Source organism: Dendropsophus ebraccatus, chromosome 6 (assembly GCF_027789765.1).
Source record: "Dendropsophus ebraccatus isolate aDenEbr1 chromosome 6, aDenEbr1.pat, whole genome shotgun sequence".
NCBI classification, from domain to species: Eukaryota; Metazoa; Chordata; class Amphibia; order Anura; family Hylidae; genus Dendropsophus; species Dendropsophus ebraccatus.
The window spans coordinates 47,154,242-47,180,532 of record NC_091459.1 but is presented as its reverse complement, the minus strand read 5'-3'; the positions used below and the strand labels follow the sequence as shown (position 1 = coordinate 47,180,532).

The 26,291-nt window shown below is 44.3% G+C and overlaps 1 protein-coding gene across 7 annotated transcripts in view; it reads right to left on the bottom strand.

The window, feature by feature from the left end:
* Positions 1–17,354: 17,354 nt before the first annotated feature.
* The window catches only part of FAM184A (family with sequence similarity 184 member A), a 207,400-nt gene continuing 198,463 nt past the window's right edge, over positions 17,355–26,291 (bottom strand). For all 7 annotated transcript variants that reach the window (XM_069974902.1, XM_069974901.1, XM_069974903.1 and 4 more), the window contains 3 exons: positions 23,186–23,268; positions 21,448–21,593; positions 17,355–18,991 (listed from right to left, as the gene is read on the bottom strand). In XM_069974902.1, coding sequence (XP_069831003.1) covers positions 17,644–18,991; positions 21,448–21,593; positions 23,186–23,268 — 1,577 coding nt within the window. In that variant the 3' untranslated portion in view covers positions 17,355–17,643. The remainder of the gene's footprint in view (positions 18,992–21,447; positions 21,594–23,185; positions 23,269–26,291) is intronic.

The following is a 26,291-nucleotide window of genomic DNA, read 5'->3' as shown; positions in this document are numbered from 1 at the left end:
TGCGTATACGTTTTGTGTGTTTAAAGTACATTGTCTATGAACTAGATACAGCTTGTGCTGGTTACAGCCTGCTCAATTCTTAATGTTGTGTATTCTAATGACTTCATTATTGTCACATACAGTAATGCATTGTATATAAGATAGGAGATCAATCAGTTCTACAGAGAGCGTAATACTAGTAGCTCACATAACCTTCCAAAAGCGGTTATAGCTGACAAAATACAGTGAGATCTGTGAAATGGTACATGGAAAATTGGTCTAAGGTGACAAAACGGAGGATGTAAATTATTTAACTGGGCCTAGCTTACACTAAACAGCATTCTTCTACTTATTTTATGTGGAAATAATTTATATTGGAAGCAGTTCTGGGAAATCTCTTTTCAAAACAATAACTATGGTACGTGTGGCGTATGATAGTTTAGGGTGTGAATGTGCCCTCACAGAGATTACTATGGCATGTGCTTTGATCTTGGTTATCTCAGGGAGGCAGGAATTGTTCACTATTAGAGCCATAGGCTGTATCCATGTTTTCCAGGACTCCTTAGGGCTGCATCCAACTTCAGAAGCCACCGCTAATCAAATGCTGCACACACAGGTTCAAACAAACCCAAATGCGCTCGAAGTTCGCTCAACTCTAGTCACTATAATATAATATATAAAGGGTACATCCAATGTTGCTGGCCATAGGGCACTTCTGGCAAATGCCAGAAGGGCCAATGGCCTCCGGGGACGGGTCCGGTGCTCCTCCTGACCTGGCGACTCCTTTCCCCTACCGTAGGGAAAAGGAGTCACCAGGCCAGGAGGAAGACGGGACCGGCCCACAGCGCTCCGTCTGTCCCCCGTATGATGCGCGGCTGCCGGGGTGTCATGTCCTATTCCCGGCAGCGCGCGCATCATAGAGCTCTATGGAGTCCCAGGGAGCTCTATGATGCGCGCGTTGCCAGGGATAGGACGTGACACCCCCGGCAGCCGCGCATCATATGGGGGACAGACCAGGAGGACAGAGGATCGACAGGGGAGCGAGTTGTTAGGTGAGTTGTTTTTTTTTACTTTATTTATTTCTATCTGCTTTTCGGGGGGAGAGAGGGGGGCCATCTATAAAAGGGGGGGGGGAGAGGGGGCCATCTATAAAAGGGGGAGAGAGGGGGGCCATCTATAAGGGTAGGGGAGAGGGTGGCCATCTATAAGGGTAGGTTAGAGGGGGGACATCTATAAGGGTAGGGGAGAGGGGGGCCATCTATAAAAGGGAAGAGAGGGGGGACATCTATAAAAGGGGGAGAGAGGGACCATCTATAAAAGGGGGAGAGAGGGGGGGCCATCTATAAGGGTAGGGGAGAGGGGGGCTATCTATAAGTAGAGAGGGAGAGGGGGGGCATCTATAAGGGGAGAGGAGGGCCATCTATAGGGTAGGGGAGAGGGGGGCATCTATTAGGGTAGGGGAGAGGGGGGCCATCTATAAAAGGGGGGGAGAGAGGGGGCCATCTTTAAAAGGGGGAGAGGGGCATCTATAAAAGGGGGGACAGAGGGGGCCATCTATAAAAGGGGGAAAGAGGGGACCATCTATAAAAGGGGGGGAGAGGGGGCCATCTATAAAAGGGGGGAGAGGGGGGCCATATATAAAAGGGGGGAGAGGGGGGCCATCTATAAAAGGGGGGGAGAGGGGGGCCATCTGTAAAAGGGAGGGGAGAGGGGGGGCCATCTATAATGGGGGAGAGAGGGGGCCATCTATAAGGAGGGAAGGGGACCATCTATAAAGGGAGGGGGAGAGGGGTCCATCTATAAGGGGATGCAACAGGGGGAGAGGGGGGCATCTATAAGGGGGGCCTATAAGGGGACAACATGGTGGAGAGGGGGCCTATAAGGGGACAACATAGGGGGAGAGGGGGCAATCTATAAGGGGACAACATAGGGGGAGAGGAGGCCTATAAGGTGGGGGACAACATATAAGTACATCTATAAGTGGCACAACACAGGGGGGGGGCATGCATAAGGGGACAACATGGGGGGCAACATAGGTGGCCATCTATATGGGGGACAACACAGGGGGCATCTATAATGGGGACTACATGGAAAGGCATAGATAATAGGGCATGCATAGAGGGTGTTATCTACTATAGGGGGACTACACAGAGGGGGGCTCTCAAGTAGATGCACATGGAGCAATCTATATGGAAGGCTGAACTAGGGGCCACCTATAAGTTGGCTACATAGAGGGGGACCATCTATAAGGAGGCTACATAGATGGGGGCATATACTATAAAAGGGGTCACATACAGTCATCCTACCCACTAAATGAGAGTGTAAAGCGGCCAATACAGATGTGCAGTTTGTAGAGAGATGATGATGGTGCCAGAGTGTGGAGCCTAATATGTTTGTTTGGCAGATTCTGTGGATTCGTGGCATGGAGAAGTTCTAATGGCCCAGGGCAGATGGAGAAGAAAATGAAAAGGGAAGAACTCTGATCAGAGAAGGTGTCCCCTGTGAGTCACCTGATGTAACTGTACTGTAATGTATATGGTGTACAGAACCTGTGTGGAGCTAGGTCTACCTCTATATAACTGTATGAGGTGATATTGGTCTTTTTAAAGTGGATTTTATTCAGGAGCATTGGCGACATTAGTCAGCATGCGGTGGTTTTAGTCAGTATGCGGTGGTATTAGTTAGTATGCGGTGGTATTAGTCCGTTTGCGGTGGTATTAGTTAGTATGCGGTGACATTGGTCAGTATGCGGTGACATTTGTCAGTATGTGGTGGTATTAGTCAGTATGCGGAGGTATTAGTCAGTATGTATGTGGTGGTATTAGTCAGTATGCGGTGGTGGTGTTAAACTCAGCACGGTGACCGGGGCTGGAAGCAGTTTGTCTCTGTACACTGTGTAGTGGTGAGGACCTTTAACTGCAGCTCAGCTACACAGTACAGAGACAGAAGCTTCTGACCCCATTTGCTGTGTTATTATCTGTAATTCCAGTCATGGCCATGATGATACAACATGTAGCCGTGCTGCACTCACAACATCATTTCATAACTTTTTCCGGCGCGGCGAGTGGGCCTGTGTGCTCTGAAATGCCAGGGCTGATTTTCAGTCCCAGTCCGCCCCTGCCAGTGGCGTAGCTACCATAGAGGCAGGGTAGGCAGTTGCTATGGGGCCCGTGTATGAGGGGGGGCCCAGGAAGAAGGTAAGAGCTTGTGTTCTTCTGCTAAACCCATTATGTACTGCAGTATGTAAGTGACCCAATGTTTAATTATATGCTGCAACACAAAAAAAAGGGTTAACAAGCAGAAGACAAAGATCTCTGCTTCACTGCACTTATAACCTCAGACCTCTGTTCTCCAGCTGCAAAGTAGGAAAGGAAAATGTGCAGAGCTCCATGCACAGGTCAGGGCTTATCAGTGCACCAGCAGTAAAGCAAATATCTCTCTGTCTTCAGAACTTTGGGTCACCCTCACACTACAGTACCAGTACCATCCTGTGAATCCTAGCTACGCCCCTGGGCAGTACTGCTAAAGAGGCAACTGTATAATGCTGGAAGCAGAGCAGTTGCTAGGTGATTTGGCCAACAGGGCGAAGCTCTAAAAAATCAGCTGCTGTATGTCCTGCAGGAAGTGGTGTATATTTTCCAGACTGACACAGTGCTTTCTGCTGCCACCTCTGTCCATGACAGGAACTGTTGAGAGCAGGAAACATTTTCTATGGGGATTTGCTGCTGCTTTGGACAGTTCCTGACATGGACAGAAATGGCAGCAGAAAGCACTGTGTCAGACTGGAAAGAATATACCACGTCTTGCAGGACATATAGCAGCTGATAAGTACTGGAAGACTGGAGATTTTTTTAAACAGAAGTAAATTACAACTGTATACAACTTTCTGACACTAGCTGATTTGAAAAAAATCCCCCCCCCCATTATTATTGGAGGTACCTATCTAAGAAAGCCTATCATTAGCTCCAATTCCATTTTGATTGCTTTCTATACAGGACATGTTATGTTTGGTTCCTAAAGAAAATTAGGGGGGAGATTTATCAAACGTGGCGTAAAGTGAAACTGGCCCAGTTGCCCCTAGCAACCAATCAGATTCATCCTTTCATTTTTTTTAAACAGTCTGTGAGGAATGAAAAGTGGAGTCTTATTGGTTGCTAGGGGCAACTGAGTCAGTTTCACTTTAGGCCCCGTTCCCACTGAGCAAAGCTAGCGGAATTCCGCGACGGAATTGTCCGCCGCGGAATGCCGTTAGCCTCCCGCTCATTATGGGAGTCTATGGGAGGCGCGCGCTGCTGCTCTGTACGCGCTGAAGAATGAACATGTTCATTCTTCAGCGCGGACAGGGCAGGAGCGCGCGCCTCCCATAGAGTCCCATTATGAGCGGGAGGCTAACGGCATTCCGCGGCGGACAATTCCGTCGCGGAATTCCGCTACCTTTGCTCAGTGGGAACGGAGCCTTACACCATGTTTGATAAATCTCCCCCTATGTCCTCCTTGGTAAAAGGAGTATATATTGCGGACCGCATATCATCTCCTAGGCATGTATATCCTTCCACTGTGGTGAAAGGTAGAGAATCAGGCAAAGCTGTGACCAATTCTTGGAGACCGTAGTCTTGCTCCCTTTAGTACTGAAGCACCCAATGTTTTGGCTGTGTCCATAGCATACAGGGCATCTTTTTTGCGTATACTTCTTGTCTTTTTTAATCTTTATTAATCCTGATATGGTTACAGGCTGCTGCTATGTTAGGTGTGTGAGTTAGCTTGCAGCTTATTCTAGAGCTCCTGCACAAAGCAATGGACTTGGACCGTCACCCTAACTATATATATATATATATATATATATATATATATATATATATATATGACCATAACTGATTACACAGCTAATCCCTCAGGGCATTTTAATCTCGAGTCCTTTTAGGTTAGGACGATATTTGCTAAAAATTCCAGTTGTCCTACGTAATTGGATTTTAACATTTCGTACGCAGTCTGCCTTGTGGCTGCACATATAATGATTCAGGAAACGTGCTATCAATTTGCATCAAATTTCCAGCATTTCCCTGCCAGTTGGATCTCCTTACGGCCTACATTTTGTATTAAAGGATTTATATCTCTGGTGTGAGGTATAATAGGGCCTTTCTCTAAACACAGTCTTATCCCGATTTGTTGGGCTCAACTGGACTATTGACAAGTTATGTCCTATTCACAAGATACAGCAAAACTAAGAGAGCCTGAGTGGTCGGACCCCCCCACAATTGTGAGGACGGGGACTTAAAATACCCGCTGGATGGCAGTGTGGGCCACACATGTGCGCCACTGCTCCATTTATTCTCTATAGAACTGCCAGAAATAAACAAATGCAGCTCTCAGCTATCTATGGCAGCTCCATAGAGAATTAATGAAATTCAGGGTCCTCTTTCTTAAAGTGACTGTACCACCAGGCCCAGGCTGAAGCACTGGAGGCGGGCCGACCCACCCCCAGTGGAAAGAAACCCCAGCCCCTCCATGACATGACTCCATTTGAATCAATGGAACCCTATCATAGAGGGGCTAGGGTTTCCTCCCACTAAGGCCCCGTTCCCACTGAGCAAAGGTAGTGGAATTCTGCGACGGAATTGTCTGCCGCGGAATACCGTTAGCCTCCCGCTCATAATGGGAGGCGCACGCATTTTCATTTTCATTCTTCAGCGCATACAGAGCAGGAGCTCGCGCCTCCCATAGACTCCCATTATGAGCGGGAGGCTAACAGCATTCTGCGGCGGACAATTCCGTTGCGGAATTCCGCTAACTTTGCTCAGTGGGAACGGGGCCAAAGGGTGGGTCGACCTGCCTCCAGTGCTTCTCCCTGGGCCTGGTGGTACAGTCACTTTAAGATTTTAAAATTGCAGGACCCTCCCATCATCTCTTAGTTAAGTTAGTCAAGATGGAATTACCCCTTTAAGGCTATGTTCCCACACAGCTTTTTTTGCTCAGTATTTTGCAACCAAAACCAGGAGTGGATTGAAAATACCATGTTCACTTACTGTTGAAATTTAGTGGATGGCCGTCATTTAATGGCAAATAACGGCCATTGTTTTAAAATAACGGCAATTATTTGCCAATAAATGACAGCCATACACTAAATTTCAACAGTGTGTGAACATAAGAAGAGATTTATCAAACTGGTGTAAAGTAAAACAGGCTCAGTTGCCCCTAGCAACCAATCAGACTCCATCTTTTATTTTCCGAAGAGTCTGTGAGGAATGAAAAGTGGAATCTGATTGGTTGCTAGGGGCAACTGAGACAGTTTCACTTTACACCATGTTTGATAAATCTCCCCCAGAGTGTTTCTGCGTAAAAATACTATGTGGGAACAGAGCCTAAGTCCTAAAACTACTTTGGCTGAAAAGTGAGTTACTGGTCAACTCACATACTGTTTTTATTGACTAAATACAGAATTATACAAGATAATTTGGAGGTGTATAGTCTAGCATAATGAAAACAGTAAATGACAGCCTTATGTAGCCTTGGCGGTTATGTCTCCCGTAATAAGCTGCAGGAGCAGAGGTAATGCTCAGATGCAGGATGACTGGGAAAAGAACACAGCTCAGTAAAAAATGATAGACACGACAAGATGCAAATACTGTTTCCACAACTGTATTGAAATTTTTTTTTTTAACAAACTTGTAACAATTTCATAGTGATTCAAACCTTGTAGTATACATTTACTGACACCCACTGACTGTGTCCGCACTCATGGGTGTCAGTAAATGTATACTACAAGGTTTGAATCACTATGAAATTGTTACAAGTTTGTTAAGAAAAAAATTTCAATACAGTTGTAGAAACAATATTTGCAAACATCTTGTCGTGTCATTTTTTATTGACTTTATGGCACAGAGGAGTTGGCGACTCCTATATGCGACACGAAACACCTAAGAGTGGTTTGGTGCACAGCTGTCACAATGCCTTCTGGCTGCAGGTCCATGATGCAGAAGCATAATGGATGCATATCTCAACTGGGACATCCAGTTCCAATTTTTAGAATGATAGCAGATACTTCAGTGGCAAATAGTAATTCCACAGCATAACCTTGGTTAAATGACAAGCCGTCCATTCATATAACAAAATGACAATTGCTTTGGGGACCCCACCTCCAGTGCACCCAGCAACCTAATTTACATATTCATAAAACAGCAAATATATTGGAAACTGGACGGCCTATTGAAAAAGGACTACACCAGAGGAATCACCGCAGGAGCGCCAATAATGTTCCAAATTTGTTGCAGAAACGATATCAACTGAAAATCAGTAAATGCATATTGATGAGGTTGTTTTTGCAACAGGTGCAAGATTTACAACTAAGATGTAAATGTACTATGAGTTAACAGTATAGACATGCTACTGCACCACTCAAGATGACTGCACTATCTGCTTTGCATAGGCATCATATGGTACAGAATCAGAGAGGGTCTCTGCCCTACTCACGGCAGCTGTGGGCAGAAACAACATATAACATATTACAGTTCAGGCAGTTATGGAAGTGGTGATACTAAATATGTGTATGGTTTTAGTATGTTTTATATACAAATTTATTTTTTTAGGGAAAATTGTGTAGTTGTAGTAGTTGTATAGTTATCTTAAAATTACAGTTCCCAAAGCTTTAAATTTAACTTGTTATTGGTTCCACAAAAGGGACTTTGAAATGCAGTCTTCCATTCGCAGATATAATGCACTGTACTACTAGGACAATGCAATGTATTATCATGTCAACATAAAGTTGATAGGCGACGTAACTGGCCTTGCCGGAGACAACACGGAGTAGGCACACGTATATGGCATAGCTGGGAGCCTTCATTAGACCCCCTGCTGCTATAGAAAATAATCTGCATCCCAGCGATTGTGCCACCCTGGTGCTGATGGGGGGACAAAAGACCAGAAACCATTTCAATGCCACAATCACAGTTTGACAACCGCATCTAAGGGGTGAAACTACAAAGATGGAAGGTTTCTCTGCTCTTGGTAGTTAGAGCAGGGGCCCTGCTGTCATGTAACAGCCGAGTTTCCATAATAATTCTGCACAGGAGACCAGTGCCAGGCTACTTTTACCCCAATGTCAAAAGATGTATTTTGGTCATTAGGGGGTTAAAATATTTTTCTAGGAAGAAGTCATCTTGAACACTGGTTATATTTTAAGGAATCTAGGATGCATCAAAATTGCATTACAGTTGGTCTCAGTCTGGGATTTATGGAGACATTGAATGACTTGGGTCAGGCCTTGGTTTATACAGAACATGAATTATGCGTACATTATGCTAGGGGTCGTGCTTCTTGTCCACATTGTATAGATGTCAGCATCAGTTCATGTTTCACAATGGTAATGGCCTACATTTGTATTAACTGTATACACCAAACACATAAGTCATCTGTCCTGCCAGAGGCACAGAGCAGCTCTCATCACCTACAATGGCTTTTATTACTGCTTGAGGCGTACATAAAGTTTCACAATTGAGAGCCTGGGAACAAAGACTGATGTCTGCAACATCCAAACCACTCAGCAAACTAAAGCCCCACATTCAGCGCAATAAACTATAGTTGATTTAGTGAGTACAGCACAGTAAAACCTTGTACTATTTATCAGGGACTAAAAGTGCAAGTGTGCCTAATGTCTTTTTTGTGTTTTGTCTAAAAGTTAAACAAAAAATGAAAAAAAATACTAAAGACATTGAAGGGAATTGTTGATTCACCCTGCTGCACCCTATAGATCTACTATGCAGCTCCCCTACCATACCAGCCGTGTCTGCAGCGTTATCTTTATATCGAGGAATAACATCTTTTTACTCTGGCGCATGAGGCCGGGAGAGGGGCGGCAACTCTTCATCTGAGTGGGGATGACTGATAGACAGAGTGACTCATTAGAGAGCCATGACTTGTCACAGGTGGCTCCCAGCCCAGATGACTAGTTGTTGCCCCTCTCCTGTCATCACGCAGGGGAACTTTGCCCCCGTTGTAAAGCTACCGCCGCAGACGCGTCTGGTAGCATCTGGGAGCTGCACAGCAGAGCTAAACTGTGCAGCAGGGAATCGGCTAACTTTTGCCTTCAGTATGCACAAAATGTTTGATTTCTTTTCACACCGTATTTCTAGGGCTATAACTTTTACATTTTCTACCACGGACATTGCTACAGTACGGAAGATCCTGTTTTTGTGTGTGTGTGTATGTGTGTGTGTGTTTTGGCTATATATACTTCTAAATCACTCATTTATTATCTTAATATAGATATTTCCAAATGACATACACGTTCTAGGTCCAGAAAGCTGAGACTAATAGAAAGGTCCCATGTAAGGGCCCTATTACAGTAAGAAATTATAAGCTGCATTTGGCTGATTACCAGCTGCTCCGGCTATAATCATTTGGTGTAATATGTCAGGTTAAAAGGCAATGACCGGCCAACACGCACAATGTCAACTGATCATCATCTTTCAACATGTTGAATGAAAAAGATCCTGACAGTGGTGGTCTGCTGCCTGTCGCTCCATGTAATAGGAGTCCTATTACATGGCTCCTCCATGGACCACCCAGACGATCTAAGGATTGGCCAGACAGCCGCTCCCATCTGACCCCCCCCCCTCCCGCTCATTGTCTGTGCATGCAATGGCACAGACAGTAATTGGGGAATGAGCTGGAAGAGAGCACTGATCTGACAGGTCAGTGCTCATTTCCTCCTCACATCATACCGTATAATACAACCTTCACTGTATAAGGCCTATAAATTCCTAATGGCAGTCCTCCCTACTGGGCAAATCATTGTCAGTACAGAAGGTAGTACCAACACCAGCCTATGGAGCTGCTGATAGCTCAGACAGGCCGCACCGGAGTTGATGCTGCGCCGCGGGACCCGGGGAGGAAGACGGAGCGGAGGAGAAGCCCTGCCAGGTAATGTATGCTGCAAGGGCTGCAAAGACATCGGTAACAATGTCCCTGCAGCCCTCGCTCAACAATCATCGGGCCGTGGAATAGGCCCAGTAAACGAGCAACGATCGTTTACATCATTGATCGGGCTCTGCTCGGCCCGTGAAATAGGACCCTTAGTCAGGTTCCTGTGCAGAAAGGACACAAGACCCTGCTGTAGTCAAGCTGGGCCCTGGCTTATGCTCTGGCTTATGCCAGGTCCCCTGACAGGGACAAGAGTGCAGATGCAGCTTAAGTAGTGCAGTTTTCTTCTGTTTCTCGGTGGAGCAGGACTCACAGACCGGGCATCCCTGCTGAGTTGGCCAGAGACCTGGCTCTGCCAGGCTCCCTGTCCAGGACAGACCAGCTGTAGTGTACAGATGCTTATGGAAAACAGAGACTTTCTTCTTCAAAGCAACACTTCTACCGAAGATGCAGTGCTAAACACTAAAGAGAGGACAAGTCAGAGATTAGCCAAACCCAAGCCATGAACATCTCTAAAAGTGCAGGACAGTATCCTAAAGCAGAGGAACTGATCCAGGTAGAGCAAAGCAGGCAAGAGCCTACGTACTCTCTCTCACAGCACAGGTGAAACCAGATAACTTTGGACATCTTGCTCAACTCAAGTAACAAGGTCTGGAGCTCGTGTCACCCTGATAGGACGGGTAACTCGACACTTCAAGGCAAAAGGTGGTATAGCAACAAAGGTTGAAACACGGACACAAGTATTCTTCTTCTTTCAAGTATTCTCAACTATTCTTCTTCTTTTAAAGTTCCAGCAGAGCACAGTACTACATTGGGTAGGGACTCTCACAACCTACTCCTCTCCATTGCTCTGAACTCTCTCTACTCTTCTCAGCACACAGCGAAGCCAGCACTGCTGTTCCACGTCTACCTCATTAGTTCTCTATGCAGATCTAATCAAGTCCAGATTGAATTATACTTCTCACTTGTATCACAGAAGATTCTTAAGTAAAAAAGGAAGTTTATTTATTCTATCAGGACTCAGTGGTTATTGCACTAGCACCTACACACAGGCTACACTGTCCTTGGGTCATCTCCCCTTTCTGTGGGTGGCGGTACCGACAGTCTGGGTGGGTCATAACTCCACTCCAAGCTGCCGTGATAAGCGCCCAAGGGACCCATCACAGCACGGCAGGTCACCTACCATTGGGGAAAAGTATAGCCAGCCACAAAGAACTAAAAGCAGGTGTGCCTCATACCTGTGTGCTGAGTCAGCACTGGCATCATGACAACCTACCATCTGGCTGAGCTATACTCCACCGACCAACCACCACAGTAGAGGAGTCACACAGTACCATCTAACAGGTGACCAGTCGCAGCTGCAACACTACATGGCAGCCCACCACATTTGTACATTGTGATCAGATCGCCCCTAAGACGTCTTTTTTTCTAGAGTAAATAACCCCAAGCTTGATAACCTGTCTTGGTATTGTTACCCACCCATTCCCGTAATGACCTTTGTCGCCCTCTGCTGCAGCCGCCCCAGTTCAATCGTGTCCTTCCTATATACAGGTGCCCAAAACTGTACACAGTATTCCATGTGTGGTCTGACCAGTGATTTGTGATAAGGCAAAACTATAGGGGCAATATATCACAAAAGATATCTCACACACCCCGCCAGCACATGTGTACTAAGGATTTATAAAGGGGCACACACCTCTACTCCACCTCTTAATCCACGTGCTTCTGAGCTCCCTGTGCACCATCAGTGAAATTTATGCCAGGTAAATGCAAGGCCTCTTTTGACACATCCTATAGTTTGATTTGCCTTGGCCATGAACCCTAGCTTTAGTTATACATAAGCAATTTGCCTTTTATTACTAATTTTTATATTGATCACTAGGAGAAATAAACAGTAAATGCAATGTGGATATATGCTATTGGCATCATTATTGGCATATATAGAAATCTTAGATCTGAATCAAATGTAAAAAATTGCCAAATCCCTCCATGATGGTAAAACCTATTTGCTCATATTATAGTAGGGTTGTAGACTAAGCGGAAACATTTTGGTCTGTGATCGAAGTAACTAGAGACCCTGGAGGGATGATGTAGCCTGTATACATTATTAATCGTATTTTACTAGACTTAGAGGAAAGAGAACGCAGCCAATCCTCCACCTACCTCAAAACCTCACGCTAAAAGCAGCCTGCCCGCTTTATAAACCAGCCAAATAGGAAGGCTATAATTCCATCGGCTGCATATCTAATGTATTATTGGCTATATGGGATTCAATTAGGATCAGTGCAGACTTGCCTGCTATTCATTTATTTCTTCAAGAGCAAGTCTGAGACCAAACTCTCTTACCTGAACATCTACTGAAGTGCAAATGTAACAAGGGGACTAGAACTTTCTAGTTTCCTGTCAGTTTTCCTGTTTTCTCTGTTTGACCCAGCTTGTCTGACTTTATTTGACCTGATCTATCCCATGAACCAACCCTGACCCTTTTACCCTGTCTTTTTGCATTAATTTTGGATCTCGTGTTCACCAGTTTCTTGCCAACTCAGATTTGTCCTGACCACATCTGTAACCCAGTTTAATAGGAACTACAGTATGGACCATACTGGGAACTGCAACCCAGTATGGTCCAAACATTTTTCAAGGAGTAAGAGTGAAGAACTGAGAATACTGTAGACTCCATGGGGAACATTTATTAAGACCGGTGTACTCTTATGTGTTAATCATGATGAGGTGCAGGAGGAGGCCAGGTATGGTAGGTATACGCCAGGGAAAAGAGGCGAATCTGCAGCTTCTCCCTGGCATACACCCGGCCTTAGGTTTGATAAATGTCCCCCCATAGCTCAGGTTAGCATGCTCTGTTCTTTTTACGGTTGACAGCAATCGTCTGTGTTCTTAGTGGGTGCACAGCCCTAATATTTAATTCGCTGATCAACAACAATGCCCACTAGATAGCCATTAGGAGATGGTACAGGGGTCCCTCATGTTACAATATTACTCTGTTCAAGGATGAACACTGTATGCTAAAACCATTGTATGTTGAGACTTAAACTCAATGGAAAACTGGTAATTGATTCCAAAGTCGCCAAAATAGCAGAAAACAAAACGACAGGATAACTAATACAGATAGAAGATGTCCTTACATATGAAAGTGAGAAATAGCTACTACAAGCTGTAAATCACTTTAAGGGCATAAGCTTCTTCAGGGTCTAAACAGTAAACGCAAAGTAGCAGAAATACATAATGTCCCTCACCGGGTGTCCGGCACAGGCATAGAGCAGTGCGGTACTGCACTATACTGCAGGAAATCTCTAATAGAAGACAAATCACATATGCCACAGATTCAGACTGGCTGTGACACTGTATGGAGAGTATGGTTTTAAGTTACGATGGTCCAGGAAAAACCATTACATATTGAAAATATTGTAACCTGAGGCCACTGTAACTTGAGGGACAATTGTACTTCAAAAGATGCCCTTTAAAAATTGTACATTATCATCAACCATATAAGCACCAAGTGCCAAAAAGTCAGCTAGATAAAAGGGCTATGCCTAGCCTGAGATGGTGAATATATGGCTGATCATAAGGAAAATGACTGCTACTTAGCTTGTGCCAACCAACTGATGTACGTTTGGAGACTTTATCTGTCTTACTGCCCGCTAACAAAACCCTCAAGTCCAACTTTGCTCTGCTTCTTTTTGTGCTGTTATATTCCTATTAGGGACAGGGCACTGAGAATAAAGGTAGGTTTCCACGATATTAAGAGTAAACCATATGCTAAATAAGTGTCATGGTGCACTGGGGGGCAAAGAACTGCCGGCTCACCCCTCCTAATAAATATTAGCAGAAGGGCCCAACCAGGGCAGATATGTGCGTGCGTGTGTGTGTGTGTGTGTGGGGGGGGGGGTTGTAGTCCCACCCCCAGTGCACCAAGATGCCTAATTAGCATTGGCAGTAAAAAGAGTGAAGATAATTCTCTCCGATGCATCTCTATGGGAGAGTGGGACTTCCAGCCTTCAATCGACATGGACACAGAAAAGGGATCAGAAGAGCGGTGACATGAACGCGTGCAGGATTTGAATGGCATCGCAGTACTGGAATAAAGCGCCGTCGCAGGACACTCTAGATCGCTGGTGAGTATATATGCCACGGGACACTGGTGATCCCTGGTGAGTATACGCACCAGTGTGCCTCGGGGGGGGACAAATAAAATAAAAAAAATTCCAGAGTGCTTCAAACACCTAATAGCACAGAAATGGCACAGAAGATGAAGGTAAGGAACTTTCCTTTATCCTTCGTGCCCCATGTGCTAAAGGGACATATGGGCAGGTTAGAGTCTTCTAAACTGCTGATAATTTCCCTTTAAGTGGTTTAAAGGGGTAGTCCACCAAAAAATTTTTTTTTTCAAATCAACTGGTACCATAAAGTGCCAGAGATTTGTAAATCACTTCTATTAAAAAATCTTAAGTCTTCCAGTACTTATCAGCTGCTGTGTGTCCAGCAGGAAGTGGTGTTTTCTTTCCTGTCTGACACAGTGCTCTCTGTTGCCTCCTCTGTCCATGTCAGGAACTGTCCAAAACAGGAGCAAATCCCCATAGAAAACCTCTCCTGCTGTCCAGACTGGAAATAATACAACTTCCTGTTGGGCATACAGCAGCTGATAAGTACTGGAAGGGTTGAGATTTTTTAATAGAAGTAAATTACAAATCTCTGGCACTTCATGGCAGCAGTTGATTTGAAAGAATAAATTTTTGGGTGAACTACCCCTTTAAGTAGTTAATTATACTTTCAAAACATAATTTTCAGTTAGCTGCATAAGGGACAAAATAACATATAAGTAAAAGTTTCTATTCACAGAGTCTCTTACTGGTTTCCTTTTATGTTGCTTTAGTGATAATGTGCCTTACAAACACATGACTATAGCAGCCAATCACTGACCAGATCATAGATACCAGTGGAATCGGCATGTTACTCATAATTTAACAAAAACAACTGCTGGCAAAAAAAACCTGTCAGACCATATAATTTTCCAGGGGAAAAAAGAATAAATCTTTGATCTTACGTAAATCACAGGAAAGGCTGGAGCAATGCTGAAAGCAAATGCTGATCCCGCTGTGATTTCTGAAAGTTATCAGTTACTTGTTTAATAATAATGTTAGAAACACAATGGAAAAAGATTGTATGGAGAAATCTGTACTATGTACAGGCTGTGTTTTCAACAATGCATTCCATTAAAGTAGATAGGAAACTGGATGGCAGTGTGCACACCATAGAATAACGTCCGAAATTGAATACAACCTTCCAGATAATAAATACATTCTTTATTTACCACCTGCTTTTGCTAAATATGTCTGCTTTTTCCATCCTTTCACACACTGACTTATTTTAGGGGCCTATTCCAAGGCGCGATAGTCGGCCGAATCGGAACGATAATTGGCCAAATCGGCCGATTATCGCTCTGTGGAATAATCATCAGCTGATCATTCATTTAGGTTCAGACCTAAAATCATTGTTCGCCACCAGCGCATCGCTACGGTGGAATAGCGGTGCGAGGCGGCGACCGACGATTTTAGCAGCATCATATATTACCTGTCCAGGCGGCAGGTCTTCTCCTTCTCCCGGGGTCTGCGCGCAGCAGCTTTGGAGCGGGGCTGTCTGAACTGACAGACCGCTCAGCCAATCACTGCCTGGGACCACCGTGGCCAGTGATTGGCTGAGCGGTCTGTCAGTTCTGACTCCGCTCCGCTCCAAAGCTGCTACGGCGCGGGACCAGGAGGAAGAAGGAGAAGACCTGCAGCCCGGACAGGTAATGAATGAAACAAGGGCTGCAAGGACATCGGTAACGATGTCCCTGCAGCCCTCGCTTAATGATCATCGGGGCCATGGAATAGGCCCAGTAAACGGGCGCCGATCTAGCAGATTGGCGCTCGTTTACATCGTTAAACGGGCCCCCATCGGCCCCTGCAATAGGACCCTAACTCAAAATGATGGTTGTATTTAACTTATATTTTGTGACAATTAATTAGAAAAATTAGCATTGAGACTATTGAGCTGATTTATGCCTTCTATACTTTTACATCATTAAGGTATATTTCTATGTTACAAAAAGTGGTGGCATATTGCTCGGATATGGCATCACTTTATGTCTGGTGGTGTCCGACCTCTGGAATCCTGCCAATCCTGAGAATGTAGGGCATGTAATGCTGGTTTAGTGCTGTGCCTGCTTGTACGTTTTCCATACACAGCAGAGCTCCAAGCCACCCAGCAGGGCAGGGAACTGGTGAATTGAATTGGTTAGAGTCACACACATTAAAACACCACCAATCCTAAAGTTACAGCATATCCCAGCCATATGGCCTTACTATATAAGATGGGAAAATTCCCAACTCATTCCAGTATAATATTCTTCTACCATCTTTTTGGGTAGTATCCGTTTTTTCAACGTACGCAAAAACATTGTCGACCATGTTTCATGTATGCTTAAAAAAAAGGACACGCTTTGATCAGGTTTTTTTTTTTTTTTTTTTTTAAACAATGGAAAAAAATTGAAAAAAAGGATCAAAACAGATGCACACAAATGCACCTGTTTTTTCACTTAAATGGACAGGAAAAAGGCAGTGTAAACCCAGCCTTATTCCAATTTCTAAGGGACAACTGCCGAAAACAAAAAACAACTTTTTCTGTAATGATTAACCCGTTTGGAAAAAGTCATACCCCAGCAGAACCTGAGATATGCACACCTTCTTAAAATAAAAGACGTGCAGAGTTCATACAGAACTGGCTATTACACGGGTCGATCTGCTAAGATCAGCGCTCGTTTATTGGGCCTATTACACAGCCTGATAATTGTTTAGCAAGGGCTGCATGGACATCGTTAGCGATGTCTGTGAAGTCTTTGCCTAAACAGTTTTTACATTACCTGTCCTTGTTCCCGGTCACCTTCTGACCTCTGCATGCTTCCTCCCTGGTCCTGCGCGCTGCAGCTTCAGAGCGGCCCGTCGGAGCTGACAGGCCATTCAGCCAATCACTGGCTGGGACTGCCGCAGGAGACTGCAGCACGCGGGACGTAAACTGTTTGCTGACTCACCAGCCACCGGGTACGAATCGCTGTTACACGTAGCGATGCACGGTTGGCGGCCGATGATTTTAGGTCAGGGCCTAAAGAAACTATCAGCTGATGATATTTAAATCGGCTGATTGCTGTCTATTACACGGAGCTAAAAACGGCCGAATTGGGCCCTTATACTCAAAACAGAGGCAAAACAAATCTCTGCGATCCACATGCTGTGAACAAGTGTTAAGGATTCCACAAATGGTCTGACAGGGTGCAGCGGGTGACTATTACCCATCATGATATAAAACAAAGTGTTGGACATAAAAAAAAGGCTTCCAATGATTAGAACTGTTCAATATAGTACAAATGTGGCAAAATATCTTACCAACCAGACAATAATGTAGTTTAATTAGAATAAATGTACAGAATGTCAACCGAAAATTCGATTATGTACAGATTTACAGAGGTTATTATAACTTATTACATTAGCAGCTGACATAGTGCATGATAGAACACAACAAGGTTAACATACAGTGCAGTCTTCTCTGCAGCAATGCCAGTTCCATCTGGAAGCAAAGCGTAACACTACTGAGCACTACTCAGTCAGTACTGCCACCTGCTGGACAGCTCTAGTACTGATGAAAAATGTCTCCAAGAAAGAATTTTCATACTTTATAACTGAACCTCATCATCATTCCTCAGTCAAAATCTAATGTTTCATCATCAAAGTCTGTGGTGAAGAGAGATTTACTTGTCACTGTGGTTTTACTGACGGGTGGATCCATCTGAAAACATTTCCTTTTCCCTCCAGGAGTCTGGTTGTCAGGAGACTTTGGGGCATCATTACATGGGGCAGGGGGTATTTCAGTAGCTTTGTTTTCTGATGATGATGTGAAGGAAAATTGCGCCAGCCTGGCAAGAGTACTAGAGGCCACCTTCCTACAGTGTGATGCATCTGCTGATTTATTTACCTCACCTGAACATGCAGCGACATTACTTACAGTATCAGCTATGTCTTCTATAGTGGTAGCACCCAAAGACTCTTTAGCTTCCTTCTGAATCAGTGGGACAGAACCGCTCTGCTCTCCAGTGTTGGATCCTCTCAGTAGTTTCTGTAGTTTTCCCGCAGGAGTTGACTTTGATGTTTGCTGCTCTTCGGCACCTCTGCTCCCGTTTTCCTTATTCCCATTATATGTTTGTACCTTTTCTCTTTCTTTTTCAGGACAGTGTGTCAGCTTTGACTTCTGTTTAAATGTAAACTTGGCTAGCTGGGCTAATCTAGCAAGCCTCTCTGGATCCTCCATGTCCACTTTTCCTTCTTCTGGATCAACCTGAACAAGACTTCTTTTCTTGCCGCGTGCAGGTGTACTATGAAGAGGCCCGGTGGATGTAGGGTTACCTGTTTCTGAGACGACACTATTTTCCCCATGTTCCTTTGTACTGAGTGCACTCTTAAGTGACTTTTTATTTAACTTTTGCCATTTCTTAGACACATGTTCAGTAATGACTTCATTTGGCAAATCCTTTACTCTTGTGGGATTGGAATCTTTCCTTGGTTGTGTTTTTATCAGGGTCTCTCCAGGAACCACACCTTTATCCCTGTCACCGATTTCCACAGGTCCTGGCTGGATTCCAGGCTGACATTTGATGCTTGTATAATCTCCTGCAGCTTTAGGAATAGGAGACACTTCTAAGGTTTGCTGCTCTGATGAGATGGAGTCAAACCACCCCAGGCTCGAATCACTACACGTCCTCGCAGATAGATCCAGTGTCTGTTCATGGATCTTTTTGGAAGGGCGTGCTTGTTGACTACTCGTTTCTGATCCATTACTAATGGAAAGTCTGCCGTCAGGACATTTCTGATCACTACTGATTGTAACTTCTGTTGAAGTCCGAATGGCTGAAAGTTCTGTCTTTTCTGAGCAAGCTTTCCCAACAAAGCTTCCAGGCTGTAAACTAAGTGGATGTACATTATCATCATTCATGGGAGAGTTGGAGACATCACAGAGATTTTTTTCAGACTGGCCAGACTCTTGATTCTGTTGCCTGTATAGAAAGAGTTTAGATATTATGGACAATATCCAGGGTGTTCTTTAAAGCAACCTTTCCTTTTATACTGCTTACACTTTGCTACAATACATATGGTATACATGCACTAGAATATGGTGCCCAAGCAGCTTGCATGGTGCAAGCTTACTATCACAAAATGGACTCTTAACAGCCGTGCATTCGCCCTAAAATACTGCAGACTGAACAAGTACACAGAGAGGTTTTCTGGTTTAAAGGCTACCTAGGACTTCGTTGGCACGGCAGAATATGTGTTGAAAATGCCAACAGGTAGGAACTCCCAGAAGTACCATAGACTGCATTGTAAGTGCATTACAATGCAGTCTATGGCACTTATTGGAATTTTCCCAGCGTATCCTGCCACCCCGATGGAGTTACCCTTTAACGTAAATAATGTTTATTCTTTGTATAAATGAAATATTTCACAACTGTCTAATATAGCTTGTGCCAGTACATGTTTTACAGCAGACTGTATGGTCATAATAAATAATAATAAATAATAGTCCGGCCAGGACTCATTGGGAGGAATTCTTCTTTTAGAAAGTTATTGGCTCCTGTGGGAGAGTTACTAGGTATGCTTTGTGAGCCTGTATAGAAGTCACTATATGGTGGTTACTGTAATCATAAGAATGATTGCTTGAGAAAATGTAATGGTGTCTCTTCTGTGTTTTGGTTAATGCTGTGTTATGCAAAAGTACTTTGGAGACACCATCACGTTTCTCAATGTCACTAAGCTATCCAGACCTTCTATCGGGAAGGAACAACCAAGCCAAGGGGTCTCTAGGTCAATGAAATCACCTTCCAACAAGATTGGAGATCCCCCTTGGCTTGGTTGTTCCTTCCCAGTAGAAGGTCTGGCTAGCTCACTGACTTTGAGAAACACGTGATGGTGTCTCCGAAGTACATCTGCATATTTGTCACTGTAATCATCATGCAAAATGACAGCCTCTTAGGAGAGTTAAATAATAAAACTCCAGTGCTCCCCGCTGCCTCTGTTTGCTTACCCCAGTGATGCGCTCTTCTGATGATATTCTGAACAATCTGCAACCTGTCACACTGAACATGCAATCTGATCTACCATCATCTCATTATAAAGCAAGAGGAGCTTAGAAGACTGAAGTTGAAAAACAGTCAATATACTGTAACTGCTAATTGTGGGCTTTGGTGTCCAATGGGCGGTCCTACTCAGTGACTGACAATATAGAAAGTTATAAGGGTAAGGCTGTCAATCAGAGTGCGATTACCTACTGTACTCCTGAACATAGAAAGAGCAAGGATTTCAATAAAAAAAATCTCACTTTATTTATATCTATAGAATCAGTTTGTTCAGCTCCACCTGATCTTTTAATGATGTTGATACATTAAACCACATGTTCATAGTGACAGCAGCATCTGCACAGTTGTCTACTAGTTCTCTGCAATGCATCATTGCAGTGTTTAGGCTGTTTAACTCATAGAGCATTGTCCAGACTATACATAATGGTTTCCACTTCTCAGCTGAGAGCAGAATAGGTAAGCACGAAATAGCTGCAAAGTGACTATACCTGTAAAGAGGACCTGTAAGTTCTCCAGAGGGATTTGTTTTAGTAACTACTTGTATTTCCCATGAAAAAACAATTACACCCCCCTCCCCCAACAGTTAACACCTAGTTAGCTATTCATAGTTCATACATTTCCCGCAGGAACAACGGATGAATGGTACAACGCAGAGCTATAAGAAAAGGTGTTCCACAATAGCTGTATCATAGGGAATATAAGTATCCAATAAATAAAACAAAGATGTCAGGAAACCCACGGGTCTTCTTTAATGTTTATTTACACAAGACCAGAAAATATGACTTTCTATTATGTTATATGTTGAGTGTGGGGTCTGCTCTGAAGCTGAGCCCAGTCCATATATTTGGTAGATACTGGCTGAGATCATTCTGGTGCTGGTTGTTTAATCCCCTAAGATGCTGCAGTCCATAGCAACATCACAATGTAGGGCGTTAGCTGACAACTGTCCATCTGGTCTGGGCTTTAAACACCTCCTTGTGATGTAATCGCAGTGAGCCAAACAATTGTCAAGGAAGCTAGGAGCCTTTTGAAGGCCTCCATGATGGCTATTTTAGGACTCTTATTCCAGAATAAAACTGCAATACATTGTTATTGTTATAGAGGTAGGACCCCCACAATCTCATTCTTGTCCCCTACCCTGTGGACAGGGGACAAGCACAGATAACTCCAACAACCCCTTTAAAGTGAATATATAGTGAATATGAAGTTAAATAATATGAAAGGGCAGCCCTCAGACCAACTAAAGAAAAACTTTTTGCACCCCTAATATAGTGGTTAGATTATGGATCTGCTTAGACATTTTCCTACACAGGACACCTGCCTGCTCTACTGTACTTTCCATTATATAACTAATGAAAACACAAGGAAGCATAAATTACCACTCCAGCCTTTGCAGTTCCTCTTGTAAAATGTTGGGGAGACCAAGTCTATCCAAGAGCAGCTCACACTGCATTTGATATTGCTCCCGTGGATTTTCTGGGAATGCTGTGTGTAGAGCATTTACCCCTCCAAGAAGAGCACCTCCCTGAAAAAAGGGAAAATCAAACAATCAGCTGAAAGAATTAGTACAGAAAGGGTTAACAGTAAAATTTCCACCAATACGTCATTGCACATCTCATAATATACAGTTTGGGGGACATTTATGAAGACTGGAGTACTCGTACGAGAGTCTTAAATTAGGCCCCGCCTCCAATTGCAGCACCGGATTTACTAAGAGTTTTTTTTTTAAATGAAGTTATATTACAAATTATATTACCAGCAATAAATAAGCAATTTAAGATAAATCTCTGGAGTGCCCCTTTTTTAAATAAAAAAAAAAATTTGCATTAAATTTTAAGGGTGGTTAGGGAAGAGTAGTGGGCCCATTCACAAGTCTGCAAAATACTGTCTGTGCATGAACAGTGTTCTGCAGACCAGACCTCAGAATTCCCTGCATCAGCACTCACTATGATGCCGGAAGCTCTGCAACGGTTTAAATCCTTGTGCTATTGTACTGACAGCATCAATCATCCTTGAAAGAAGTGGGGGCATCATATTGATGGACATAAAAACACAGAAAAATGCAACTGCTCACCGCAATGGCAAGATACAGACCCACTACAGACATGAAAATAGTTAACAACGCAGCTCAGCTATCATAGCTGAGATTTTAACACCAGTAAGAAAATAAGAGGTCACTTACCTGATGGAAGAGGTGTCTAGCATGCATCCTGTATAATCAGTAAACCATAAACGCTGCAGGTTTTTTTTTTTAATCCTGCACTATTCAGGAGGCAAGAGTTCTTGGAATCTTAAAAGGGGTTGGCCACTGTATAGTAATACTGCTCAGTGTACAGTATTAGTAAATGTACTGACTGCACTTACTGACAGAAGCTCCCTGTGTACCCCAAACAGCTAAAATCAGACCCCCATCCTCCAGGCTGTGATGTCCTCCTCTGTATAGATTCTGTCCATAAGATGGCTGCCATGGAGGAGCATGTGACCATGTGCCACTCCCAGTGTCTACTACTGAGCCTGTATAGGTCTATGGTGGACACTGGGGGGCGGGGCATGGTCGCATGTTCCTCCATGTGGCTCACTTAATGCCTGCTAGGTGAAAGCTTTTTTCCTAAAAGAGTGGGCTCAGCCCTGTTCGGTTAGGTTCACACTGCGTTTCTGCGTTTGAGGACATTATGGAAATTATCAATATGCTTAAAATCAGTCACCTGCACATCTATAACCTCCTTTGTTCTTATTAGTTCTGAGAAGTATCAGACAGGACAAGGCTCACTCCATCATAAGTGCTCCCTTTTCACAGAGGGTCCTTCTTGTCAAAATTATTGGCTCTTTTGAGTGGCATTTACCTCTGGTTCGTGACCTACTATTTAAATACATCCTCCATTAGCAGAACTTTATCACAACTTTTTGTCCAACAAGTCTAGAACATATAACATTGTGGAGCGTGCCTGTAAGACAGTGTTCTAGTCACTGACTCATATCACTTCCACTTGGTCTCATGATTTACCATCTAGAATTTAAAAGATCTAGATCTTTTCTTCTGTCATAATTTGGACCCAAGAAAAAGGTGAAAGCATGGGGTCATGCATTTAATAAATCATATATTTAATATAATCATACCTGCATAGATGACTCCATTACGGACACAACTGTGATAGCATCTTCAACAGTTACAGTATCCCGATACATTAATCGAGCATGGGCTTGATAAAAAAAAAACACAATAGAGGAAAAGAAGGGGGGGGGTGTTAAAACGTTTTTTTTTTGTCTACATACTATAGGCAAACAATACATAAGTATCCAAAACTGCATTCATATCTCTGGGATATAAGCACTCTTTGCTACATTAACATCTGTTGAATAAATAAATGAATTTGAGAATTTTTATTTGAGAATACAAAGATTCAATTATCAAACAGCATATGACTAGCAGAACATATTATGAAATAACAGTATAGGCACAAAAAGGAAGATCATTTTGTTTTCATATTATCAGTATCTATCAGTATAATAAACTAAGTATAATAGGTTAATGGATAGTTCTGATCAAGGCCAGCGTCCAGATAGATACTGCCACACGCGTAAAAAGCAAAAGGTGTGGAGTCGGTAAGCCGCAGCTCCAACTCCGACCAACTCCGACTCCTGAGTTTTATCAGGACCAATTCCGACTCCAGCTACTTCTTAAATGGCCAGTCATATACCAGGGGAGTTGTGGTATAAAGTAGAACTTGCTCAGCAGCTTCTCACTAAAGTCCTACATGATCCTGGGGTGACTTCTGAGGGAATGATGAAAGATATATGGATGCAGCCAGTCTCTAGCCACCATGTCCTGAACTACTCACAAGTAGACTAGAAGGAGCAGGTGGTCTTTTCCTGGTGACAGTCTCCTATGTTTCTAACTAATATTCACCATACACAAAGGACAACAACAATGCCAGATACCTGTGATATAGGAGGTCAGCCATAGTGATATAGGGGGGTCACACATAGCGATATAGGGGGGGTCACATATAGCGATATAGAGGGGTCACATATAGCGATATAGAGGGGTCAGCCATAGGGATATAGAGGGGTCAGCCATAGGGATATAGAGGGGTCTCACATATAGCGATATAGAGGGGTCAGCCACAGGGATATAGAGGGGTCAGCCATAGGCCCAGATTTATCAGCTCTCCTTCAGTGTCCTTGCTCCTGAATCATTGAAGCCCCACAGGAACTACCTGCTCAGCCAGTCAGCGACTGCAGCTGTGTCTCGCCTCACTCACTAATTGGCTGAGCAGGCATTTCTGAGTACCATGTGGGGGTACGGGGTAAATAGGACTTCTTTATTATGACTCCAACCCCCTCTCTTCCTTGGATTTTTTTACTGATGCCAAGGATACCCCTTCAATTTCTGCCCCTCTCTCTCTCTCTAACACACACAGCCTGCTGCGGCCATAGCATACACACACACACACAGCCTTCTGCAGCCATAGCGCACACACACAACCTGCTGCAGCCATAGCACGCACACACACAGCCTGCTGCAGCCATAGCACACACACAACCTGCTGCAGCCATAGCACACAGGCACGCACACACACACACAGCCTGCTGCAGCCATAGCATACACACACACAGCCTTCTGCAGCCATGGGGTGCGCACACACACACACAGCCTGCTGCAGCCATAGCACGCACACACACAGCCTGCTGCAGCCATAGCACACAGGCAAGCACACACACACAGCCTGCTGCAGCCATAGCATACACACACAGCCTGCTGCAGCCATAGCACACACACAGGCTGCTGCAGCCATAGCTTGCACACACAGCCTGCTGCAGCCATAGAATACACACACAGCCTTCTGCAGCCATGGGGTGCGCACACACACACACAGCCTGCTGCAGCCATAGCACGCACACACACAGCTTGCTGCAGCCATAGCATACACACACAGCCTGCTGCAGCCATAGCATACACACAGCCTGCTGCAGTCATAGCATACACACACAGCCTGCTGCAGCCATAGCATACACACACAGCCTGCTGCAGCCATAGCATACACACACAGCCTGCTGCAGCCATAGCTTGCACACACAGCCTGCTGCAGCCATAGCACACACACACACACAGCCTGCTGCAGCCATAGCGCACGCACACACACACACAAACACACACAGCCTGCTGCAGCCATAGCACACTGAAGAAAAACTCACAATCTTCTCACCACACTGAGGACAGAGGTTACTTCTACACTACTTATGTCTTCTCCTCCTCCTCCTCTATATTACACAGGATATCTTCATATTACACTGCTGCTCATATACAATAATCCAGCATCCAGGTAAAGAACAGCACAGATCTTCCCCCACACAATAGACTCTTCCAGCTCAGAAACAAGCTGCCAAATAGTGACCACATTACTGATAGAGAGAAAACTAAATGTATGTGTGAGAGGTTTTTTTCTAGTTGTTTTAAATAAAGGGCTTAGATTAATAGAACATAAACTATACTATGAGGGTTATTAACAAAATCCAAATGAAAACAGAATTATAAAATTCCACTCCACAGCCCTGGTAAAAAGCTCACGTAACAGTGAAATTATACCATGATAGTAGGGCTAAACAATTATTCACTAAATAACACATATTACAAAGTTATACAACTTTGTAATGTATGTTATGTTAGTGAATGGCCCCCTTCCCCGTGTTCCCCCCCCCCACCCACGCTAGACCCGGAAGTGTAGTGCTCTATACTCACCTGACACGTGTCGACCCCCGTCGGCCATCTTCCGACAATGATGTAGTATTCGGGCGACCAGCCGAACTGCTCCGACCGTCCCTCGTGCCGGCCCCCCTCTGCCGCGTCATCAGATTACATGATTGTCGGAAGATGGCGGACGGAGGTCGACACGCGTCAGGTGAGTATAGAGCACTACATTTCCAGGGGTGGCGTGGGTGGGGGGAAACACGGGGAAGGGGGCCATTCACTAACATAACATACATTACAAAGTTGTATAACTTTGTAATTTGTGTTATTTAGTGAATAATTGTTTAGCGCCGCACTACCCCTTTAAGTATAAGCCGCAATGGTGATTTCCTGATCTCAAACAATTTATTGAAACAAAACCCAACAACAGTAGTTGTTACAGCTTGACAATGACGTCTCTTGCTGTTCACAAGGTGATATATTGCCTGCTGAGGCATGGCGTGCCTCTCTTCATGAAGGGCGGCCCTCAGGTCA